A 19,998-nucleotide genomic window follows, 5' to 3' on the forward strand; every position below is an offset into this window, starting at 1 on the left:
GTACTGGGAATGCCCAGGAAGTTTTGTAATTATTTAATTCCGTAATGGAATTGAATGGGAACAAACCGCATTGAATAAAATTGAAACTGACTTACAGATGGATTTTTTAAAAAATATAGTCTACAAGAAAAAGATGGGAATCATGGATTTACAAAAGGAATTGGATGCCAAATGAAGGGGTTTTTTTGTTTTGTTTTTTAAAGGATGAAGTGGTGATAATTTGTTAATGTTGATTATACTTGCTGGGGATGAAGGAAGAGGCTTCTTTTTCTGCCCCTTCTGTTTTTTTCTGCACTTTTTAATTTAACATTTTTCCTCTTTAATGTATTTCTGTATTATGTACTTCTATTTCTTTAATATAATCTTTAATGAAGTTATTGGGGGGGAATTGAAGAAAAATATCACAGACAGGTTTACATGTAGTCCTTGACTTATGACCGCAACTGAGCCCAAGATTTATGTTACTAAGTTCTCACTGTTGTTAAGTGAATTTGTCCCATTTTATGACCTTTCCTGCCACAGTTGTTAAGTGAGTCACAACAGTTGTTAAGTTAGTGAACACGGTTGTTAAGTGAATCTGGTTTCCCTATTGACTCTGGACTAGAAGACCTCCAAGAAGCTGGTCCCTTCCAGCTCTATTCTGATCCTATACCATTTCAGACAAGCGACCGTCCAGTCGCTTCTCCCCCGCCCACGCCAAATTCTTGCAGGAAAGGGAACTTTGGGTGGGTCCCGCTTCGAGGCCTCCCCAGGAGCGAAAGCCGCCAGCAGAGGTCGCTGCTTGGCCGCCGCCTCAGCCCGGCGCTCTCTCCACCCTCCGTCCCGTCCCGTCTCCAAAACGCCCGAGCAGCTGCGGGCGGGCAAAGAGCCGGCGGTGCGCCTCGGAGGAGACCCTCGGGCCGGGCTGGGAGCCGGAGAAGGGAGTCGACCGGCCATGCAGCGGGACGAATGGGACGAGCAGAGCGAGCTGCGGGAGCTCAACGCCCGCCTGGAGCTCTACGTGCGGCGGGTGCTGGACTTGGAGCAGGAGAACCGGCTCTTGGCGCAGGAGCTGGCCGCCTTGCGCGGCCGGGAAGGGCGCGCCTGCCGCTGGCAGGAGACGGAGCAGGAGGTGGCCGAGCTGCGCTGGGTGGTGGCCGACCTGAGCCGGGCTAAAGGCGAAGCCGAGTTGGAGCGCGAAGCGCTGCGCCGAGAGCGGGACCATTTGGAGAGGCTGAGCGCGCAAGCCGGGGAGCTGCGCCGCCGCCGCCTGGAGCCCGAGCTGGCCCGGCAGCAGCAGCAGCTGGCGGGGCTGCTGGCCGACTGCGCCGCCCTGGAGGCGCTGCTGGAGCAGCTGCTGGGCGAGCACGAGCGGCTGCGGGAAGCGCGCAAGCAGCTCCCGGCCGCGCTGCTGCCTGCCCCGCGCGTCCTGCGGGCTGGGCGCGTGGAGCGGCGGCGGCTGGAGGCCGACTACGCGCTGGAGCTGCGCTGGAGCTGCGCGCAGAGCCTGGAGCGCTACGAGGCCGAGCTGCGGGCGCTGCAGGAGCTCGAAGGCCGCTTCGGCCACCGAGAGCTGCAGAAGCTGCGCGCCCAGAGCCAGGAGAGCCGCCGCCGCCTCGAGGAGCTGTGGCGCCGCTGCCAGGAGCTTTGCGCGCTGGGCGAACGGCTGGAAGAGGAGCGGCTGGCGCAGCAGGAGCGCCACGGCGCCGAGCTGGCCGAGTACCAGGTGAGGCCGTCGGGCAGGGCGAGCGAGGGAGCCCAGATGCGGGGGCTCAAGCGCCCAGAAGCGCCGGCTGCCCTTTTTAGAAAGCGGGTTGGGTCGTCCGAAAAGTCCCTTGGCCTGTTCCAGGTTTTTCTTTTTTTTTAAACAGCGGTAGGAAAAGGTGACTCGCCTTCCTTTTCGGACATGCCCGTTTTGCTTTCCTTTGCCAGACCCAAAGCGATCTGAACTAACGGTACTAGACAGAATAAGAGAATAGCAGAGTGGGAAGGGACCTTGGAGGTCTTCTAGTCCAGCCCTCTGCTTAAGGCAGGAGACCCAACACCATTCCAGACAAACTGCTGTCCAATCTCTTCTTGAAAACCTCCAGTAACTGAACATTCACAACTTCTGGAGGCGAACAATTCCACTGATTAATTTAGTTTTCCTCTAATGCTTTCATGCCATCGCATATATATATATATAATCCCAGGAACATTTACAATCTCCTGATAAGACAGGTCAGTGTTATTCCCACATTTCAGCTCAAGAGAACCTGCGGACGGAGTAATTTGCCCTCAAAGCTGTTTCCCCCACTGATAGTTTAACCAAGGCCCCCAATAAAGCAAGAGAGAGTTTATGCTTTGACATCCTTCCTTATAGGTGTGGCATTTGTCAGTACAGGCAGTCCTGGACTTATGACCACAATTGAGCCCAACATTTGTGTTGCCAAGTGAGACAGTTGTTAAGTGAGTTTTGCTCCATTTTACAATTCTGGGAGTTGGAGTCCACCCACCTGAAAGCTTCCAAGGTTCGGAAACGCTGCTCTAGACCCGTGTTCCTGTTACTTTCCCCTTGCTACAAGCCTACAAGCAGTTATTCCTCGGCGGTTAAGGAATTAAATTCAGCCTGGAAAAGTTATTCCATCTTATCCCCACGAAGCAAAACAAAATGATTGGATGGCTCACATTTTGGCTTCCCCTGTCCAAGCCCAGGACAAAATGTTCTTTCTGGAAGAGAGAAATTAAGACACATCACCCTTTCTACCCTCCCCTGTTGGAAATAGCTTGGCCAGGTTTAAATTTCACTGAGGGCAGCTTGCCATGATTATTCTGCAGAGATTTTGGCTCCGGTGAAAGACTATAAAATGCTCAGATGGAATGGCAACCAGCTATTTTTTTTTTTTTTTTTCAGAAAGCCGGTTGGACTCAGTGTGAAGAGACAGGTGTCATGACACCTGTACCATTGAGTGAAAAAGCAGCTGGGAAAGTGTAATAAATACATCTCTGGGGCCATTTGGATAAGCAGTATATTTATTACACGAATGAAGGCGAATATATGTGTCCCAGGATAATATTGCAGGATCCAACCTGGGTCGGCTAGGCTAGAGAGAAGTTTCCTGAAGATGGGCTTCTGCACCAGTCCAAAAACTTGGAAGACTAAACCTCTGACCCAGGTTGGATCCTGCAATATTTATTATACTTTGCTAGCTGCTTTCTTAAAGATTTGTATCTCAGCTTTGTTTTGTCCAACTCAAGGGGACAAGTTCTATTTTCCCACAAGAAGCACCCTGGGCTGAGAGAGAGGGATTGGCCCAAAGTCACCCAGCTGGCTTTCATGCCTAAGGTAGTACTAGAACTCACCATCTCCTGGTGATTGGCTCCAAAATCACCCAGCTAGCTTTCATGCCTAAGGAGGGATTAGAACTCACAGCCTCCTGGTGATTGGCCCAAAGTCACCCAGCCGGCTTTCATGCCTAAGGTAGGACTAGAACTTGCTGTCTTCTGATTTCTCTAGTTCAGCACCTTCACCACTATATCAAATGGGGTCTATATGTGGTAGCTGGAAGGGTCACTGATCCAGATGTGTGTGGACCTCAGTGGCTATCAGTTGGATACATTTTGATCTCTTGTTGCATTTGAGATAACACAATTGTGCGTATGGAAAGTCTCACCAGGTGCGTCAAAGTTCTATTTATTTACATTTTTGCTGTGCCACTAAGTGCCTCTGACAAACCCCCAGATGAGAGCAGAAAAGTAAGAGTGATCTACCTCTCTTGCCGTTCCCAAACCTTTGGCGTTCAGGGTTATATGCCTCTGGATTCTCTGAGCTGTGAAAAGCCATAAATTCATCTGCTGAAATTTGGTCCTCCTGTTTTACTGCCATTAAGCTAATGGCCATCGTCATGCTTTTTGGCAGCACAGTTTGGAAATTAATTACAATAAGAACATCTTTGCTTAATGTTGAATTCCAGGCCATCAGTCACCTTGGACGGCCTCTGTGATTTTGTAATAGAAGGGAAAGGGAACCTGCTCTGAACTTTTTCTTCATGTTTTAGGAAGGATGAAACGGCTGCAAAGCAACCTTTATGATATTCTTACTATAGGGATTAGGGCCTTTTCTTTCCTGTGGCTGCCGTTTTTAATAAGGCTTAGGTGAAAGTTAATTAATACAGCTCTTTATCTCAATTTCCAGTAGAAAACATTTTGTTCCCATTAATGAAGAATGGAGCCAGCAGTGTGCTGCAGCTGCCTAAAAAGCCAGTGCAGTCCTAGGTGGCATCAAAAGAGGGAGAGCATCAAGAGCATGAAAAGTGTTAGTAGTACTTTGTAAGGCCTTGGTAAGACCACACTTGGAATATTGCATCCAAGTGATACAAAAAAGATGTTCAGATTCTTGAAAGAGTGCAGAGAAGAGCAACGAAGATGATTAGGGGACTGGAGGCTAAAACATAGGAAGAACAGTTGCTGGAATTGGGTATGTTGAGTTTAATGAAGAGAAGGAGGGACGTGATAGCTGTTGCCAATATTTACGGGTCTGACACTCCAAAGCACCTGAAGGCAGGACAAAAAGTAACGGGTGGAAGATGATTAAAGAGAGATCAAACCTGGAACTAAGGAGAGATTTCCTGAGGAAACAGTGGAACAACCTGCCTTCAGAAGTTGTGGGTGCTCCATCATTGGAGGTTCTTAAGAAGAAACTGGACAGCCATCGGTCTGAAATGGTGTAGGTCTCCTGCTTGAGCAAGGGGGTTGGACTAGAAGACCTCCAAGGCCCCTCCCAACCCTATTATTGTATATTCTAAGAAACTATGAACTGAATGAGTTCTTGAACTTAACAAACTTCAATAATACTTTTACTCACATCTAAGTACTAATACAGATCATCGTCATTTAGCGACCGCAGTTGGTACTGGGAACTCAGTCATTTAAGAGAAGCAGTCACTAAGTGAAACCGCAACTGTTGCTTACCATTTGACTTCAGCTTTCCAAGCCTGCAAAGGTTGTAAATACAAAGATGAGTTGTAAAGCCGCCTTTTCATCACTGTCAGAACTAGGAATGGCCGCTAAATGAGGCACTTGCTAAACAAGGATGATGAACCAAAGCAACGGCCAAGTCTGAGAACCCAACTGCGATGGGAAGAGGCAGAATTATATTTATTTGGATTGTCGGAATGCCTTTTCTGTAGGTGCAGGTTGCAGATGGTTGCGATCCTGTCTTTCTTTCTCTTACTGCCGAAGGGAGATATTTTAAGACTTGCATTATGTCTCCCCTCAATATTTGCCTGGCTAAGCTGTCCCAGCCTTTTCAACAGTCGTAATGGAGCCAAAGCACTTTCCGTACTCTTGAGTTAAAGCACTAGGCGCCCCTCTCCTGTCACCAAAAGGTTGGCGAGATGTTAGCCAGCCCTCCTGCCGCTTCCTGCCCTGCCCTCTGTTGTGACTTTCCAAGTCACTGCTGAACGGTGTTGATTTACGAGCGTGCCAGTTGTTGTAGGCAACACAAGACGATGACTTTCCTTCCCTGACTTTGCTTTTCCCTTCACCAGCCGTCCGCCAGGTAGAGTCCTACAGAGGGGGGAGCCAGCCGGACTCCAGGATTTTGGTAGGGTTTCCGTAATTTAGTAATCTACACCTCCTGCTGCCCACCACCCACCCTGTTTGAGCATTCTTCCACGTTGAAATAGTGTGGAACAAAAAACACCAACACCAGGAATTAAATCATGCCAGAGAGGAGGGAGGCAGGACAAGTGAAACTGACTAGCTCAAGGGTGTGTATCTACTACGCCCTCTTTCCAAGCTGTGGACTTCAACTCCCAGAATTCCTGAGTCAGCCTGGTCGCAAAGGGGCCACAGTGGCCCACCCCCTGGACTGGCTGAACAAACATGGGGGGGGGCAGGGAATCAAATGATTTAAATTGACAAGGATTGGGAAATTGATAGAATTCCATTCAACATCCGGTATTATCTGTGGCACTGAAGAGGCAGCTGTTAGAGAAAGAGAGAATGAGGGAGAAAGGGAGAGAGGGAGGGAGGAAATAGATAGATAGATAGATAGATAGATAGATAGATAGATAGATAGATAGATAGATAGATAGATAGATAGATAGATAGATAGATAGATAGATAGATAGATAGATAGTTACTCACTTTTTTGGAATGGGTGGGAGATGTAAAGAACCTGGTGGGATCAACTCATCATGGTTTGTGATCAAACAACTGACTACCTGGCTATCGTGGTGGAAGAAAGTATTGAAATCTGCAAATCTCTAAAGAATGGTTTCCAGGTAGCTTATGCACAGGTGTCAAGCAGCTTAAAGCTCCAGTGTGGAAAGACCCCCTCGCTGCAAACCAAGCATTGATAAAGCTGGGCTTTTGATCACATGAACATATCTCGATTTACAACCATTTGTTTAGTGACCGTTCGAAATTACAACAGCAATGAAACAAATGACTTATGACCATTTATCACACTGGCGTCCGTTGCATCATCCCCTTGGTCACGTGATCAAAATTCGGACGCTTGCCGACTGGCTCATACTTATGACGGTCGCAGTGCCCCGAGGTTACATGATCCACTTTTGCCACTTTCTGACAAGCAAAGTCAATGGGGAAGCCAGATTCACTTAACAACTGTGTTACTAACTTAACAACTGCAGTGATTCACGTAATAACTGTGGTAGGAAAGGTCGTAAAATGGGGCAAAACTCACCCGACAAATGTTTCATTTAGCAACATAAGTTTGGGGCTCAACTGTGGTTGTAACTTGAGGACTACCTGAACCAGCCGACAATCGTGATTATTTCTGTGTTTTGGTCTAGATGATAATTGAAGCCCTTGAAGAAGAGAAGAACTACTTAACCGTGTCCATTGCAGAGTACCTGAAGGATTACCATGAACTCCTGCAAGTGAAGGCCGCCCTCAGCCTTGAAATTGCAACTTACAGGTAAAATATATATTTTACTCTGCAGGAAGACACAAGGGAAGCCTTAGCCTCATTTTACACCAGGGGTAGGCAACCTTGGCTCTTTTATGACTCGTGGACTTCAGCTCCCAGAATATATACATGTATATATTTGCAGAGGACAAATAAAATTAATCACTGTATTCAACACAGAATTATATCCATTCATTTATTTACTTCCACTGTATTTTACTTATGGGACATTTCAATTCATGTAGCAATGTTGAAACTGATTACAAATCTATGAAATTCCTTGGCTGCATTATTGTTTTATAACTCAGAATGAATAGAATAAGATTTCCTCGGTGTTTAAATATTGTGGGTCTTTAAAGGCAACTGACTTGAATTTCTTATTGCTTTCCAGGAATTTTAGCTATCAAACGTTTCCAAAAGAACTCCTTATAGAGCATAGATAGCCATCCTGCATTATCTGCTCAAAACATTTGGCAGTGAAACTGAAAATGTTGTTTTGAGAGATTACACAGTTTAATATATTGTACTTGTTGCCTTTAATGAGCCCAGCATTTAATAGCAGCTGTAGGAGAATGTCCATATTGCCATAGTTGTAACTTTAGCATTTCTTACGGAGAGATTTTTTACCAGCAGTAAATTTGGCAGATTGATTTATTGTACCTTAAACATCTTTTTATATCTATCCATAATATAATTTAAAAAAAATTCAAAGGATACTTTTTTAAAAAATTCTGTTTTCAGAGTATGAGCCAATTGTCAGTTAGCAATGATACTGAGAAACGAAACATCTTCAAAGAAAAACAAGAAAGTCCAGTTGGAAAAGCACCTTTGCGGCAACCATGATCTGGATGGTTGAGAATCTCCGTAGACACTGCCAGGATAGTTGCTTGGGTCATGTTCATATTTCTGATTGAGAAATACTACACCGGACATACACCTTTTAATTTGTTATTAATTCACTTTTGTTTTTCTGTACGTCAGAGTTTTGCTAGAAGGAGAGAATAATCAATGGATTCTCATGTGGAATGAAGAACATGGAAGAAAATTACCCCAAGGTACGAAATATGCAAATGTATAAATGCATTTAAAAGCAGAAGGGATGGATCAACATCCATTCCTGTTTTGCTCCAAACTATATGGAGCCTGTATAATTAGATACACAAGTAGTCCTCAGCTTATGGCCACCACTAAGCCCAACCTTTCTGCTGTTAAGCAAGATGGTGGTTAAGCGAGTTTTGCCCCAGGTTGTAAAATCAGCTGCTTCAGACGTGCAAAGTCAGCGGGGGAAGTTGGATTCTCTTAGCAACCGTGTGATTCACTTAAACAGCTGCAGTGCTTTCCTTAACAACAGTGGCAAAAAAAAATCAAGCCCAGCTTAATTAACCACCTCGCTTAGTAATGGAAATTCTGATCCCGATTGTGGTCGTAAACCAAGGACTACCGGTATTAAGACTTGTAGGATCCATCCTGCAAAATAAGAAAAGATCATAGCAATTTATAAAGTTGTCGTTATATTTGGGCTACGTAAGTCTAGCGCAAGCACAGTTGTGCTGATTGAAAGCTGATTGAAAGAAATTAAAAACATGCGTGAACTTTATTTTGTAGAAAAGAATATTATGGCTTCCTTGTAAATTTCTTGTAATAATTACACACGGAATATGTGTCATGGGTTTGCATTTCATTTTGTGCACAGAAATGTCATTTGTCGCTTTTCAGAGTGAGGTGGGCGACATATAATCGCCAGGAGACTGAGAGTCCTAGTTCCGCCTTAGCCATGAAAGCTGGTTGGGTGATTTGGGCCAATCACCAGGAGACTGAGAATTCTGGTTCCATCTTAGCCATGAAAGCCAGCTGGGGAATTTGAGCCAGTAATTCTCTCTCTGCCCAACCCACCTCACAGGGCTGTTGTTATGGGGACAATAGGAGGAGGGAGGTGTGTTGGATACAGTATGTTTGCCGCCTTGAGTTATTTGTAAAAATAATAAAGGTGGGATATGAACTAAATAAATATAAATAAATACTAACTAATTAATAAAATTAATAAATTGATTACACGGTATTAACAGCCATTTTCATTTCTCTCCTGGCAGATGACCGAAAACTACGTTACGAATACAGCAACCGATACTCCGCTTATCAACAGGAGAAAGGAAAGAGAGCTCTTCCCGCGATTCCAAATGTTGACCTAAGATACAAATTCCCACAAACAAATATTAGCCGCTCGGTGGTTTCTTCATCTAGGACAGAAAGTGCTGCGAAGCAAACAGTTTTCCCCGAGAAAAAAGCGCTCCCAAAGGAACCCTTCGGGTTGGGACAGCATCCTTCAGCTGCCGCCAAAAAGTACGTGACTCACGAAAGAAGCCTCATAGGACAAAGAGAAAGACAGAGCTTTATGTCGCCTTACCGGATGAGCAGAGAAGGTGACGGTCAGCCAAGACCACCAGCGCCTGAAAGGAAGACTACCGAAATGGGAAGTATGGTGTCTGCTTTAAAAGAGTCCACCATCCTTCAGAAGCAAATGAGAAGGCCAATGAGTTCTGAAGGCATCAAGGCAACAGTGATCGTCTCTCCACCTCTGCCTTACAGCTCAACCTCTTCTTCTAAAGGAGGTCAGTATGAGACGGAAGAGATTTTGGGTCAGATCAATAAACTAATCAAAGAGGGCAAACCAGGAAAAGAAGAAAAAGACCTTTTGGTAGAAGGAGTTGAGCAGAAGGTGACCAAAGAAGCAACAGGTTCTGCCATGAAGAACGATGAGAAATTGAAGGGGGTAGAAAAACATGTTCAAAAGAAAGTTGAAATTAAGGAAAGTGTGGATAACAAAGAGAATACAGTGGAACAGGATATCTTTAAAGATAAGACAAAAGAAGAGAAATTAATGAAAGATAAGAGGCCTTCTAGAAGATGGGAGGAACAGGTTAAAGTGGAGGCAGAAGAAAGAAAGAATCCAGAAATCACAGCAACATTTGGAAGGGAGAAAATTGTGAGCATCTCCTCAAAAAGCCAAGAAACTGTCGAAATCCCCGTTCATTCAGGACACACTGAAGGCAAAATCCTAAAGAAGAATCACAACACAGAGATAACACTACAAGACCTCAAAACTTCTCCAGAAAAATCAAAAAGTGGAACTGAATTTAAACTCGGCAATGAAATAACTCAGGATAATATAAGCAAAGAAGAGAATTCTAAAGTAGATACTTTACTCACTGAGAGTATAGCAGAGAACATCGTTTCTGACATCCTTAAAGGTTTTGTACAAAAGTCTTCAGAGGAAGGACTTCCTCCTGAAGCTAAAATAACTGAAAAGAAAGACATTTCTGAAGATGGAAAAGTGAAAACCGAGTTCAGCATAGAGTCCACAGTTCAAAGAGATGGACTTGGCATGTCTAATAAGTCTGAATTGGAAAGTTTCTTAGAGAAAGATATTAAAAAAGTATTGGATGATACTAAAGGAAGTTTAGATGAAAATGTCATAGAAGGTATAATTAATGCTGGGATGAAAGGAATGGAAGACAAGGCCAAAAGGACTATTAAAGTTGAAATAATTGAAGAGCCTGCAACTATAGTTGATGAAAAGGTGGAGTTTTCAACACCATTTGAAGTAGAAGAAGCAGAAGATATGTTACTCAATTTGAGAGAACATCCATATTATAGTGATAAAGAGAAAGCGACCACAAGTGTCGCTGGAGACCTTAAGGAAAAACAAGCCGATGAGATTGTGCCTCACGTGGAAGAAGTATCTGAGGGGGATGAGGTAGTGGATGAAGAAAAGTATTTTGTTTCCACTCCAGATGAATACCCATTTGGATATGTGGAAGGAGAAAGTTCTACCTATGGTCAAATCCATTTTGAAGAAGAATCAATTGTCAAATATGCTTGGCAAGATGAATTTCTGGAAGGGTCTCAAACCAACATAAAGGAAACCATGGCTTCACCAGAATTGATTTATCAAGTAATTGGTGCAGATGCCAGACCCTTTATTTCAAAGGCAGAATCCCCAAAAGAAGAGGTGGCCCATGCTGAATCTGTAGTTATTAAGAAGGAGATTAAAATCCCACATGAATTTCAGGAGTCAATAAAGGAGGTTTTTTCTCAAAAGGCAAAGGACCCTAAACATCAGTTGAAAGAGGCACTAGGAAAACTGGAAGCAACTCTTCCAGAACACGTGAAACAAGAACTCGGTGAACTCACAAAAGAGGACAAAGCTGATTCTAGTACTTTGGAAGTGGATATTAAAAAAGTAGAGCATCCCGAAAAAGAGGGTCTATTTACTATTGTTGCAGAAGTTAATTTATCCCAGACAATAGACTCTGATCAGTTGAGTACAGAATTGCTTGGTGAAGTTGTGACCAAGCAGATAAAATTTCCCAAACAGTCACCAAAGGAAGGTAGCTTTGTTCAATATATACAAGAACCAGAAACCTGGCAGGATGAAAAACATCAAGCAGATGTTTCCTCCACACTTTGGACCACAGAAGAAACCAGTAAGAGAGAAGAGGCCTATCCTTCTAAGGAGTCATTTGATATCAACAGACGCATCAGGCATGTTGTAGTTGGTCCAACTGAAATTCGCAAGACTGAACATGTTTTTTATGAAGGTCCTATTTCTGAAACTTTAGAGTTTGGAACAATGGACTTTACAACAGGAGTCTCAGGAGATGCAGGTCAATTCATGAAGTCAGTGAAGCTGAGTCCTGAAACAATGGAAACCACAGAAAGAATAGTTTACAGAAGTCCTATTTATACATCTGAAGAAGTGAGTTATCCTGAAAATTCTACTCAGACCCAGGTTTCAAGTGATATTAGATCCTCCAAGCATATCACATTGGATTCAAAACAAATTGTTGAAGAGGCCACTTTTGAGGGATCAGCTTCAGACTTGTCATCAGATAATAGCAGGGATATCTTTTCCAGGATGGAAGATCCCACAGCAATCAGCACATCAATAAGACACATTCAAATAGATCCCAAAGAAGTACATATTGAACGAGAAATATATGAAGGGCCTTTTCCCACTGGACACTATGATCTGTCTGAAGAAACAGTAAAAAAGATTACATTAGGACAGAAGGACACACCAACATCTGACCAAAACATTTATGAAGGTTCCTTCAGCAAGACATCAGATGATGCTTCAATCAAGCTTGGTGAGGAGAAGGTGCTGGATGTTAACACTACAATCAGACATATTAAATTAAGTCCAAAGGAATTTGTAAGTGAACAAGTTGTTTTTACAGAGCCCAGTTCTGAACAGCACCAAAAGGTTAGTGAATGGGGGCAGATGTTTCCTTCTGAAGGGTCAGTACATCATATTAAACTAGGGCAGAAAGAAGTCCAGAGCCATGACATCATGTCCCAAGGTTTTGTTTTGCAATCTCCAGGAACTCTTTCTTCAAAAGAAGACACCTTGGGAAAAATAAGTCCTGCAGAGATCAGCAGATCAACACATCACATTCAGATTGGGCAAGGGCTCCATGGTCCGGATGCTCAACCCTTCAGCGGTATGGAGTTTCCCCCTACAGATGGCCCATCAGAAAACAGTAGACCTGTTGGACAAATCAAACTAGGACAGAAAGAAGCATCCTTCACCTTCCACATGGACATAAGCAAAATGGCTGGGAGAGAACCACAAGCTACCTTAGTTGTATCAAGTAGGAAAGAGGCAGGCAACGGTCAGCCTGAAGGCAGCACGGAAGAGGCTTGGAAAGACCCAGAAGGTGAACAGAAGTTAGAGGCGTCCACGTTTGATCAGACGGTGCAACTGCAAAGAATGGTTGACCAACGATCAGTGATTTCGGATGAGAAGAAAATTGCCCTCCTCTACTTGAATGAAAACGAGGGGGAAGAGGAGGAAGAAGAGGGACCCTGGTTTTAAACAGTAAAATTTCCAAGATTTGTTTTTAAAGCCTAGAAGCTTCATTGCTGCATCGTTGAGTTTTAAGCCTTGGGATTTCTCATCATTTTGCCCTTAACAAGGAACTGAGGACTTGGAGCGTACAATTTTCTGATACAATAATATTTTAGCAGCATTCTTTGCTCAAATTATGTTAGATTTCATTTGACGGATGCTGCGGACTCTCAAAGAGATTTTTTTTTTTTTGGTAGTTTCCTTGTTTCTATTTGAAAAAGGATTTAAGTGAATGTAGGAAAATACCATTTTTGCTCAATTTAAGAAGAGTAGCCATTTTTAAAAAAAATGACAAAAGCCTGATCATTTCAATCAAAATCATACTGATTCATGTGACTTGCCCAGAATAAACATACAAATCGTCCTTGACTTACAACCACAATTAGGACTAGAAAATTCTTTGTTAAGTGGAATGGTGGTTAAGTGAAGCATTATGGACAACATTCAATTTTTACAACCATTTCTACTGCGGTTTAATATTAAGTGAATCTAGCTTCCTCCATTGATTTTGCTTAAATCCTGACCGGCTCAAGGTTGACTCAACCTTCCATCCTTCCGAGGTTGGTAAAATGCCCCAGATTGTTGGGGGGGGGGGTTAGAATATGTTGATTCTAAACTGCTTAGGGCTGTGAAGCACTATGAAGCAGTATATAAGTCTAAGGGCTATTTCTATTTCTATTATTTCTATTCTATTGCCATGGTGGTGCAGTGGTTAGAACGCAGCATTGCAAGCTGATGCTGCCCACAGCCAGCAGTTCGATCCTGACCGGCTCAAGGTTGACTCAGCCTTCCATCCTTCCAAGGTTGGTAAAATGAGGACCTAGATTGTTGGGGAGAATATGCTGACTGTGTAAACCGCTTAGAGAGGGCTGTGAAGCATTGTGAAGCAGTATATAAGTCTAAGTGCTATTGCTATTGCTATTAAGATGGGTGGACTTCAACTTCCAGAATTCCCCAGCCAGCCAAGCAGAGCACAATACTCTATACATGGCTGGCTGGGGGATTCTGGGATTGAAGTCCGTCCATCTTAAAGTTGCCAGTTTGAGAAATTGATCACACAGCTTATCAACCACGGTCTTGCCTTCACGATACGATAGACACAATTTCTGCAAGTCACAGTAATTATTTTTGAATATTTATATAGCTTGGTATGTACACATTTTGGGTCTTTTTTTTTTTTGTTCTCTCTTTTTTACGTTAGGTACTATCTTAGACAATCTGTTGGCTATCTATTGGCAGCAATGTCAGGATTTTAAATTTAAATTTAGGGGTCTTTCCAGAGGTAATTTGACAGATTCTTTCAGTAGAATTTTTCAACCGATGCTTACATTGTGGCACAAATGAATGGATTTGCACTTATAATTTAAGCTGATTTCACTATTTGTTATTGTATATCAACAGCTGAATCAGGGTTTTTTGTCCACAAAGAGCAAAACCGATGAAAGTTTATTAATTACCTTTATCTAAATATGCACTTAGGGCAAATCTGTTTCATTGAAAAGTATGTTTTGATCACGAAAAATATTACCATTATCTCAGCAATATTCGGTATTATTTAAATCTTTTTTTTTTGCAGTCAAAAGTAAACTATGGAATTTTGGAAGGAAATATTTTATTTAATTGAAATATAGGCTTCCTTGATTATTTTTTTCCAAAGGGTGGAAGAATCTTCCACTTCATAATGCTGCAAGCCTAATTTGGAAGCAAAACTTCAGTAGAAGTTTTCATATAAAAATGTGCCTTTACTTCTCATTAAAGTGCAAAATCTGAAATTAATAAAAATGCCAGGATTTAAGTTAATTGAAAGCAATAAAGTAGAGGTGCTTGTAATTAACTTGCTCCATCGGTTCTAATTCTAGTAAGCTTGATGTTGTAGTTGTGTAAGTGAACTGAAGAAGAAAACATGGGAGCGACAATATGAGCTATGCACAATTGTAGGCTGAAGTTGGTTGTAGTAAGTGATCACAAAGACTGTAGTAGATATTTCAACTAGTGAGTAACGTCAGGTGGGATTTGGTAGTCTATTTTGCCCAGGAATAATCATGGTTGTAATGTTGGTGATGGTTTAATGTTGCACTTTTATTTCTGTTGAGCATTAAACGTTGAAAAAGTATGTGTCTCTTTCTCCTTTTTAATGCCAAAAACCATCCCAGATATAACTTTCAAATCTTACTTTCTTCTTAGTTTGGAAGTAGTTGAGTGGGCTTCTATCTGTAGTGATTGGATTCAGCTACAAGACCATATAAAGGTAGTTCTTGACTTATAACCGCAGTTGGTACTGGAATTCCATTTTAGGTCATTGCAGCCGTAAGTCGAGTTGGACCTGATTTTACTACAATTTTTTCAACCAGTTGTTAAGCAAATCACCCATGTGGTTAAAGGAATCCAATTGCCCCAATGGGCTTTTTTTTTGCTGGAAATTGCCCCCCCCCAAAAGGTAACAAATTGCAATCAGTACCACAGGATGATGCAAATGGTCATAAATCTGAGCCAGTTGCCAATGTGTCCAAATTGCAGTCACATGAACGTGAGAGTGGTACAAGAGTCTTAAGTGTGACTGCAAGTCGTAAGTCCGTTTTTCTGACTTAAGTGATTCATTTAACAGCGGTTAAGTTAGTAACGTTAAGTGAATCTGGCTTCCCCATTGACTTTGCTTGTCAGGCAGTCTGAAAAGGGGATCACGTGACCCCAGGACGCTGCAACCGTCATAAATGTGAGTCAGCTGCCAAGCATCCGAATTTTGATCACGTGACCACAGGGAACAGTCACAAGTGTGAAAACTGGCTGTATGTCACTTTTTTCAGCGCCGTTGCAACTTCAAACCGTCACTGAATTGTTAAGTACTACCTGTATAATTCTCTGAATATGCTGATGCACTTTTAGCAAACTGCACAATCGGCTCGTTTTGTCTATTATTATTTGCATCTCAACTTTTGCTAAGAGTGATAATACTATCGAGTGTAAAACTGCACGGGGACTCTTCAAATGCCACCATGCCAGAATTAGACGACCACTGGACAAAGGCAAAACTTATCTATTACTGTATGAGCCGGTAATCTTGGAGTGATTTCAGGATGTGACTCATGTGTATTTCATATAGTGGTTTTGTGACATAAGTTGCCTGTCACTCTTGTTTGGGAATATGCACCTTAAATTGACAAGGACAACTGTAGAGCTAAGGTTGTCATCAAGACCTTTGTGGTCTCTGCTGCTTTTATGCTTCCAGTTATGTCCTACACAATTATGCAATGTGAAAAGAAGTTTCTTTTGTGGCTTTGATTAATTACCTCTGGGCAATATGATCAATAAAGGCAGTCCTTGACTTACAACCATTTGTTTAGTGACTGTTTGAAGGTACGACAGCAGTGACTGATGACCAGTTTTCACATTGACGACCAATGCAGCATTCCCTGTGGTCACACGATCAAAGTTAGGATGCTTGGCAACTGGCATGTATTTATGACGGTTGCCCTGTCCCAGGGTCATGTGATCATCATTTGTAACCTTCCCAGCCGGCTTCTGACAAGCATATTCAATGGTACAAGCCAGCTTCACTTAATGACCAAACGATTCACTTAACAACTGCAGGATTCATTAACCATTGTGGCAAGAAAAGTTGTAAAACGAGGCAAAACTCACTTAAGAAGCATCTTGCTTAGCAACAAATTTGGGGGCTCAATTGTGTTTGTAAGTTGAGGACAGTCTGTACGTTGGAAAGGGTTCTACGTAATGTCCAGAGTGAACCCCATCGGAAAAGACATAGTGCAGTCTATTTAAAAAGCGCAAGGACAATTTTAATATGCAATGCACTTAAGAAATCTTTATTTTCCTATTGTGCCACCCAAAATTCTTACCCTTAAAAAAGCAGAAATAGGCATAACTTATTTTGTAAAGGTTTCAGGATGGGAACCGAGGAGAAGAACATAAAAATAGTCACGCCAGCTCAAAAACAGTCAACTCTGACAAGGGGGCTGCGCAGACAGCTTAAGACTTTAAAAGGCTTCTCAAGCAAGCGATTTCGCTCGGCTTTAGGCAAACTGCCCTGTAAATTCCGCCCTCCGTTTTCTTATGAGAAGCTATGCGGCATTTTTGAACTACTGGATAAGGGCAGGCTTCAAAAATACCGCTGGGTATCTGCCTTGCACAGATTTAGCTTACAGATGGCTCCCAAGTAGAAGTAATTCTCAACTTAATGACCACAGTTGAGCCCAGAATTTCTGTAGCTAAGTGGAACAATTGTTAAATTAGCTTTGCCTCATTTTATGACCTTCCTTGCCACAGCTGGTAAGTGAATCACTACAGTTAAGTTAGTCGCAACGGGCTGCTAAGTGAATTTGGCTTCTCCACTGGCTTTGCTCTCCAAAAGGTCACAAAATGGGATCACGTGACCCCCTCCCCCAGGACACTGCAACCGTCATAAATACGTGCCAGTTGCCAAGCCTGTGAATTTTGATCACGTGACCACGGGGAGGCTGCAACAGTCGCGAGTATGAAAAATAGTCGTAAGTCACTTTTTTCAGTGATGTTGTATCTTCAAACAGTCACTAAATGAACGGTTTTAAGTCAAGGACTACCTGTACTGAATTTTCCTGGATCTTCCTTTTGTTAAACAGGCATACATAACAATTGTGTGTCTGTTGTTGGTTTTTGTTTTTAAATCTAACTTTCTCATGGGACTTGATGGATAATGAGGGATTTAACTGGTTTTGGGACATGTTTTAAGAACAGCTGAAGCACTGAGTGCTAAACACTTTTGTAACATTGGAAAGAGGAATTTTGAAGTGAAGCAATTAAATGTTTTCAAGCATATCACCCCTGGGAATTCGGGGTATTCCCCCACTTGCCTCATTTGTCTGGTGCTTTAGCTCACCAGACAACTCCATCTGTAATTCATCTCCATAAAGATGTTTTTCACTCAGTCCTGTCAGGCGCAGGAAAAGTTTTAACAACTTAAATATCTTGCATGCCAACATTTGCATCTCTAACAGCAATTTCTTCCCCTTTCTGCAGCTAGTAAGCCCCTAGACTCTAAGGTGGAAATCCTTAAACCCCAAAGCTTTTGTAGCCCATGACATTTCAGTAAGACCACGCCTGGAATACTGCATCCAATTTTGGTCACTGCAATATACTGCAATAGCAGAGTGATAGGATTAGAACCGGCAACCTCACCCACAAAAATCCCAACACAGGAAGTAAGCCATCAGCCCAGCCCCAGGAAAGCAGGACGTGACCTTTAGGACATATTAGGATTAACCCACAACCATCAGAATACCAAAATGACACGTTCAAAAGCTCAGGTCAAAGTTCATGCCACAGGAACAACTCCAAATACAAAAGCCCAAGAAGGTATAAAAACCCATCACTCCAGCAATATGTTGTTAGTTTTCCCAGAGCCACATTTCTGTCTGGCTCTGCTCTGCAATAAACTACAACCTTCTTTCTAAAGCAGTCTCCATTTTGTTTATTCCCGGCTTGGAGTGGACCCTGATGAAGATTTTTCTTTCAACAAGTAGAAGACCTCCAAAGTCCCTTACAACTCTGTTATTCTGTTATTTAATTTCATTTTATTCCTTTTGCACAAAGCATAACTTGGTTGTCGTCGTTAGCTTGTAAATCAGCATGAAATTAACACTGTGTTGGACCCTGGTCTTAGGACAGTTTCATTTGAGAACTTCCATCTGTTGCTCCATATTTTCACTAAAAGGTCATGGGTTAATTTAGTAACTGAAAGATCCAAGCAAAGACAATTAGCACATTTCATTTCATCCAGTGTATCCCACTTAATAAGAAATTGCTAATGCTATCCTCAAAATAGGACTCTAATGAAGCTGATATAGGAGCCTGTTCATATTTTACAGTTGGGGTTTCTGTACATCAAAGAACCCGTCCTGGCATTTTAGCTAATATTATATTTCGTGGCTAGTATAAACTTTTCGGTTGCAAAGTTTATGCTGCATCGCAAGCTGACCTCTTCTGACACAACTGTACTGTTTGTCTCACTGTGCTATTTTATTTTATTTTTTGCAAGGTCTTGGGGAAAATGTACATCACCCATCCTGCAAAATTAATTGGTCATTATAAAATATTCTTTATGTGTTCTGCGAAAGATAACATTCTTGGAATTATTACCAGAAATGGAGCGTGGTTTGCAGGCATTTCTCAGGCGAAATGTGTTGATGCTGGTGCCTGCAAATAATGATCTCAACTAAGCTTAAATTTGTGCTTATTTTATTTGTGTACAGATAGAATTTCCTTCTAGGACACACCAGTCAATAGTTAGGAATTCTGTGGTCCTGTTATACATCTGAACATTTGAGAGGAAAGGTGGAAAGTGAGCAGAAAATCCTTTATTTCATAGTTTTGGTCCAGTGGTTAAAGCACCAGGCTAGAAAACAAGAGACCATGAGTTCAAGTCCTGCCTTAGCCATGAAAGCTGTTGGGTGACTTTGGGCCAATCAGCCAGAGTTGGTGAGTTCTACGTCCCGCCTTGTTTATTATTTATAGAAATAACAAAGACAGGGAATAAACAAACAAAGCTGGAAATTGGTCTGAACCAATCTGAACCAATCAAGAGCTACTCTTTTGCAGTGGCAAAACGAGTCCTAGAAAATAAAGTACTTAGAAGAATATTTTATTGTCAGCTCCATTATTCCTGCTGCTAAGGATGTAAGGAAAACGTTCTATAAAGATCCTCCCAGTATTTGCTGTGGAGTTCACATTCAGATATTTGTAATAGCAGTCAGCCATGGAAAGACGTAGCCGTGAACTGCAGAGAGCAAAACAATTCCTAACAAGGCTGCCAATTTCCATTCCATTTTACATGTTGGCCTTTAAAGGTTTATTCTGCTCCCGTTCAAAGAGTTTCTGTCTGCATATAATTTATGCACCATCTGTAAACAAAACTGAAATGTCTTGCATGCTTCTTCTGCGCTGGGGTGAAATGTAACTTACCAAAGAACTGATAGTAACTGTTTTTTTCAAGTTCACAGAGCTTGAATTATTTTCATTTTGCAGCCAATAGGTTAATTGGGAGTTACTGGAATATGTCGAATGCATTCTTAATGCAAACTTTTTTTAGTAAATAAATTCCACTGATTGGACTTATAAGAGAGAAGCAACCTGGAATTAAGGAGAAAGTTCCTATGTGTTAATCCAGGGGTCTCCAAACTAGGCAACTTTAAGACTTGTGGATTTA

At 42.3% G+C, this 19,998-nt stretch overlaps 1 protein-coding gene across 1 annotated transcript; it reads left to right on the top strand.

Annotated features, from left to right (window-relative positions):
- The first annotated feature begins 934 nt into the window (after positions 1 to 934).
- Positions 935 to 12,987, top strand: SYNM (synemin). Its single transcript, XM_015819483.1, has 4 exons — positions 935 to 1,705; positions 6,780 to 6,904; positions 7,877 to 7,950; positions 8,986 to 12,987. Exons 1-4 carry the CDS (start codon positions 935 to 937, stop codon positions 12,768 to 12,770), a joined length of 4,755 nt encoding a protein of 1,584 aa, XP_015674969.1. The 3' UTR covers positions 12,771 to 12,987.
- Positions 12,988 to 19,998: the final 7,011 nt, after the last annotated feature.

This window comes from Protobothrops mucrosquamatus, unplaced genomic scaffold (assembly GCF_001527695.2).
Source record: "Protobothrops mucrosquamatus isolate PMUCROS unplaced genomic scaffold, P.Mucros_1.0 scaffold932, whole genome shotgun sequence".
Lineage (NCBI taxonomy): Eukaryota > Metazoa > Chordata > Lepidosauria > Squamata > Viperidae > Protobothrops > Protobothrops mucrosquamatus.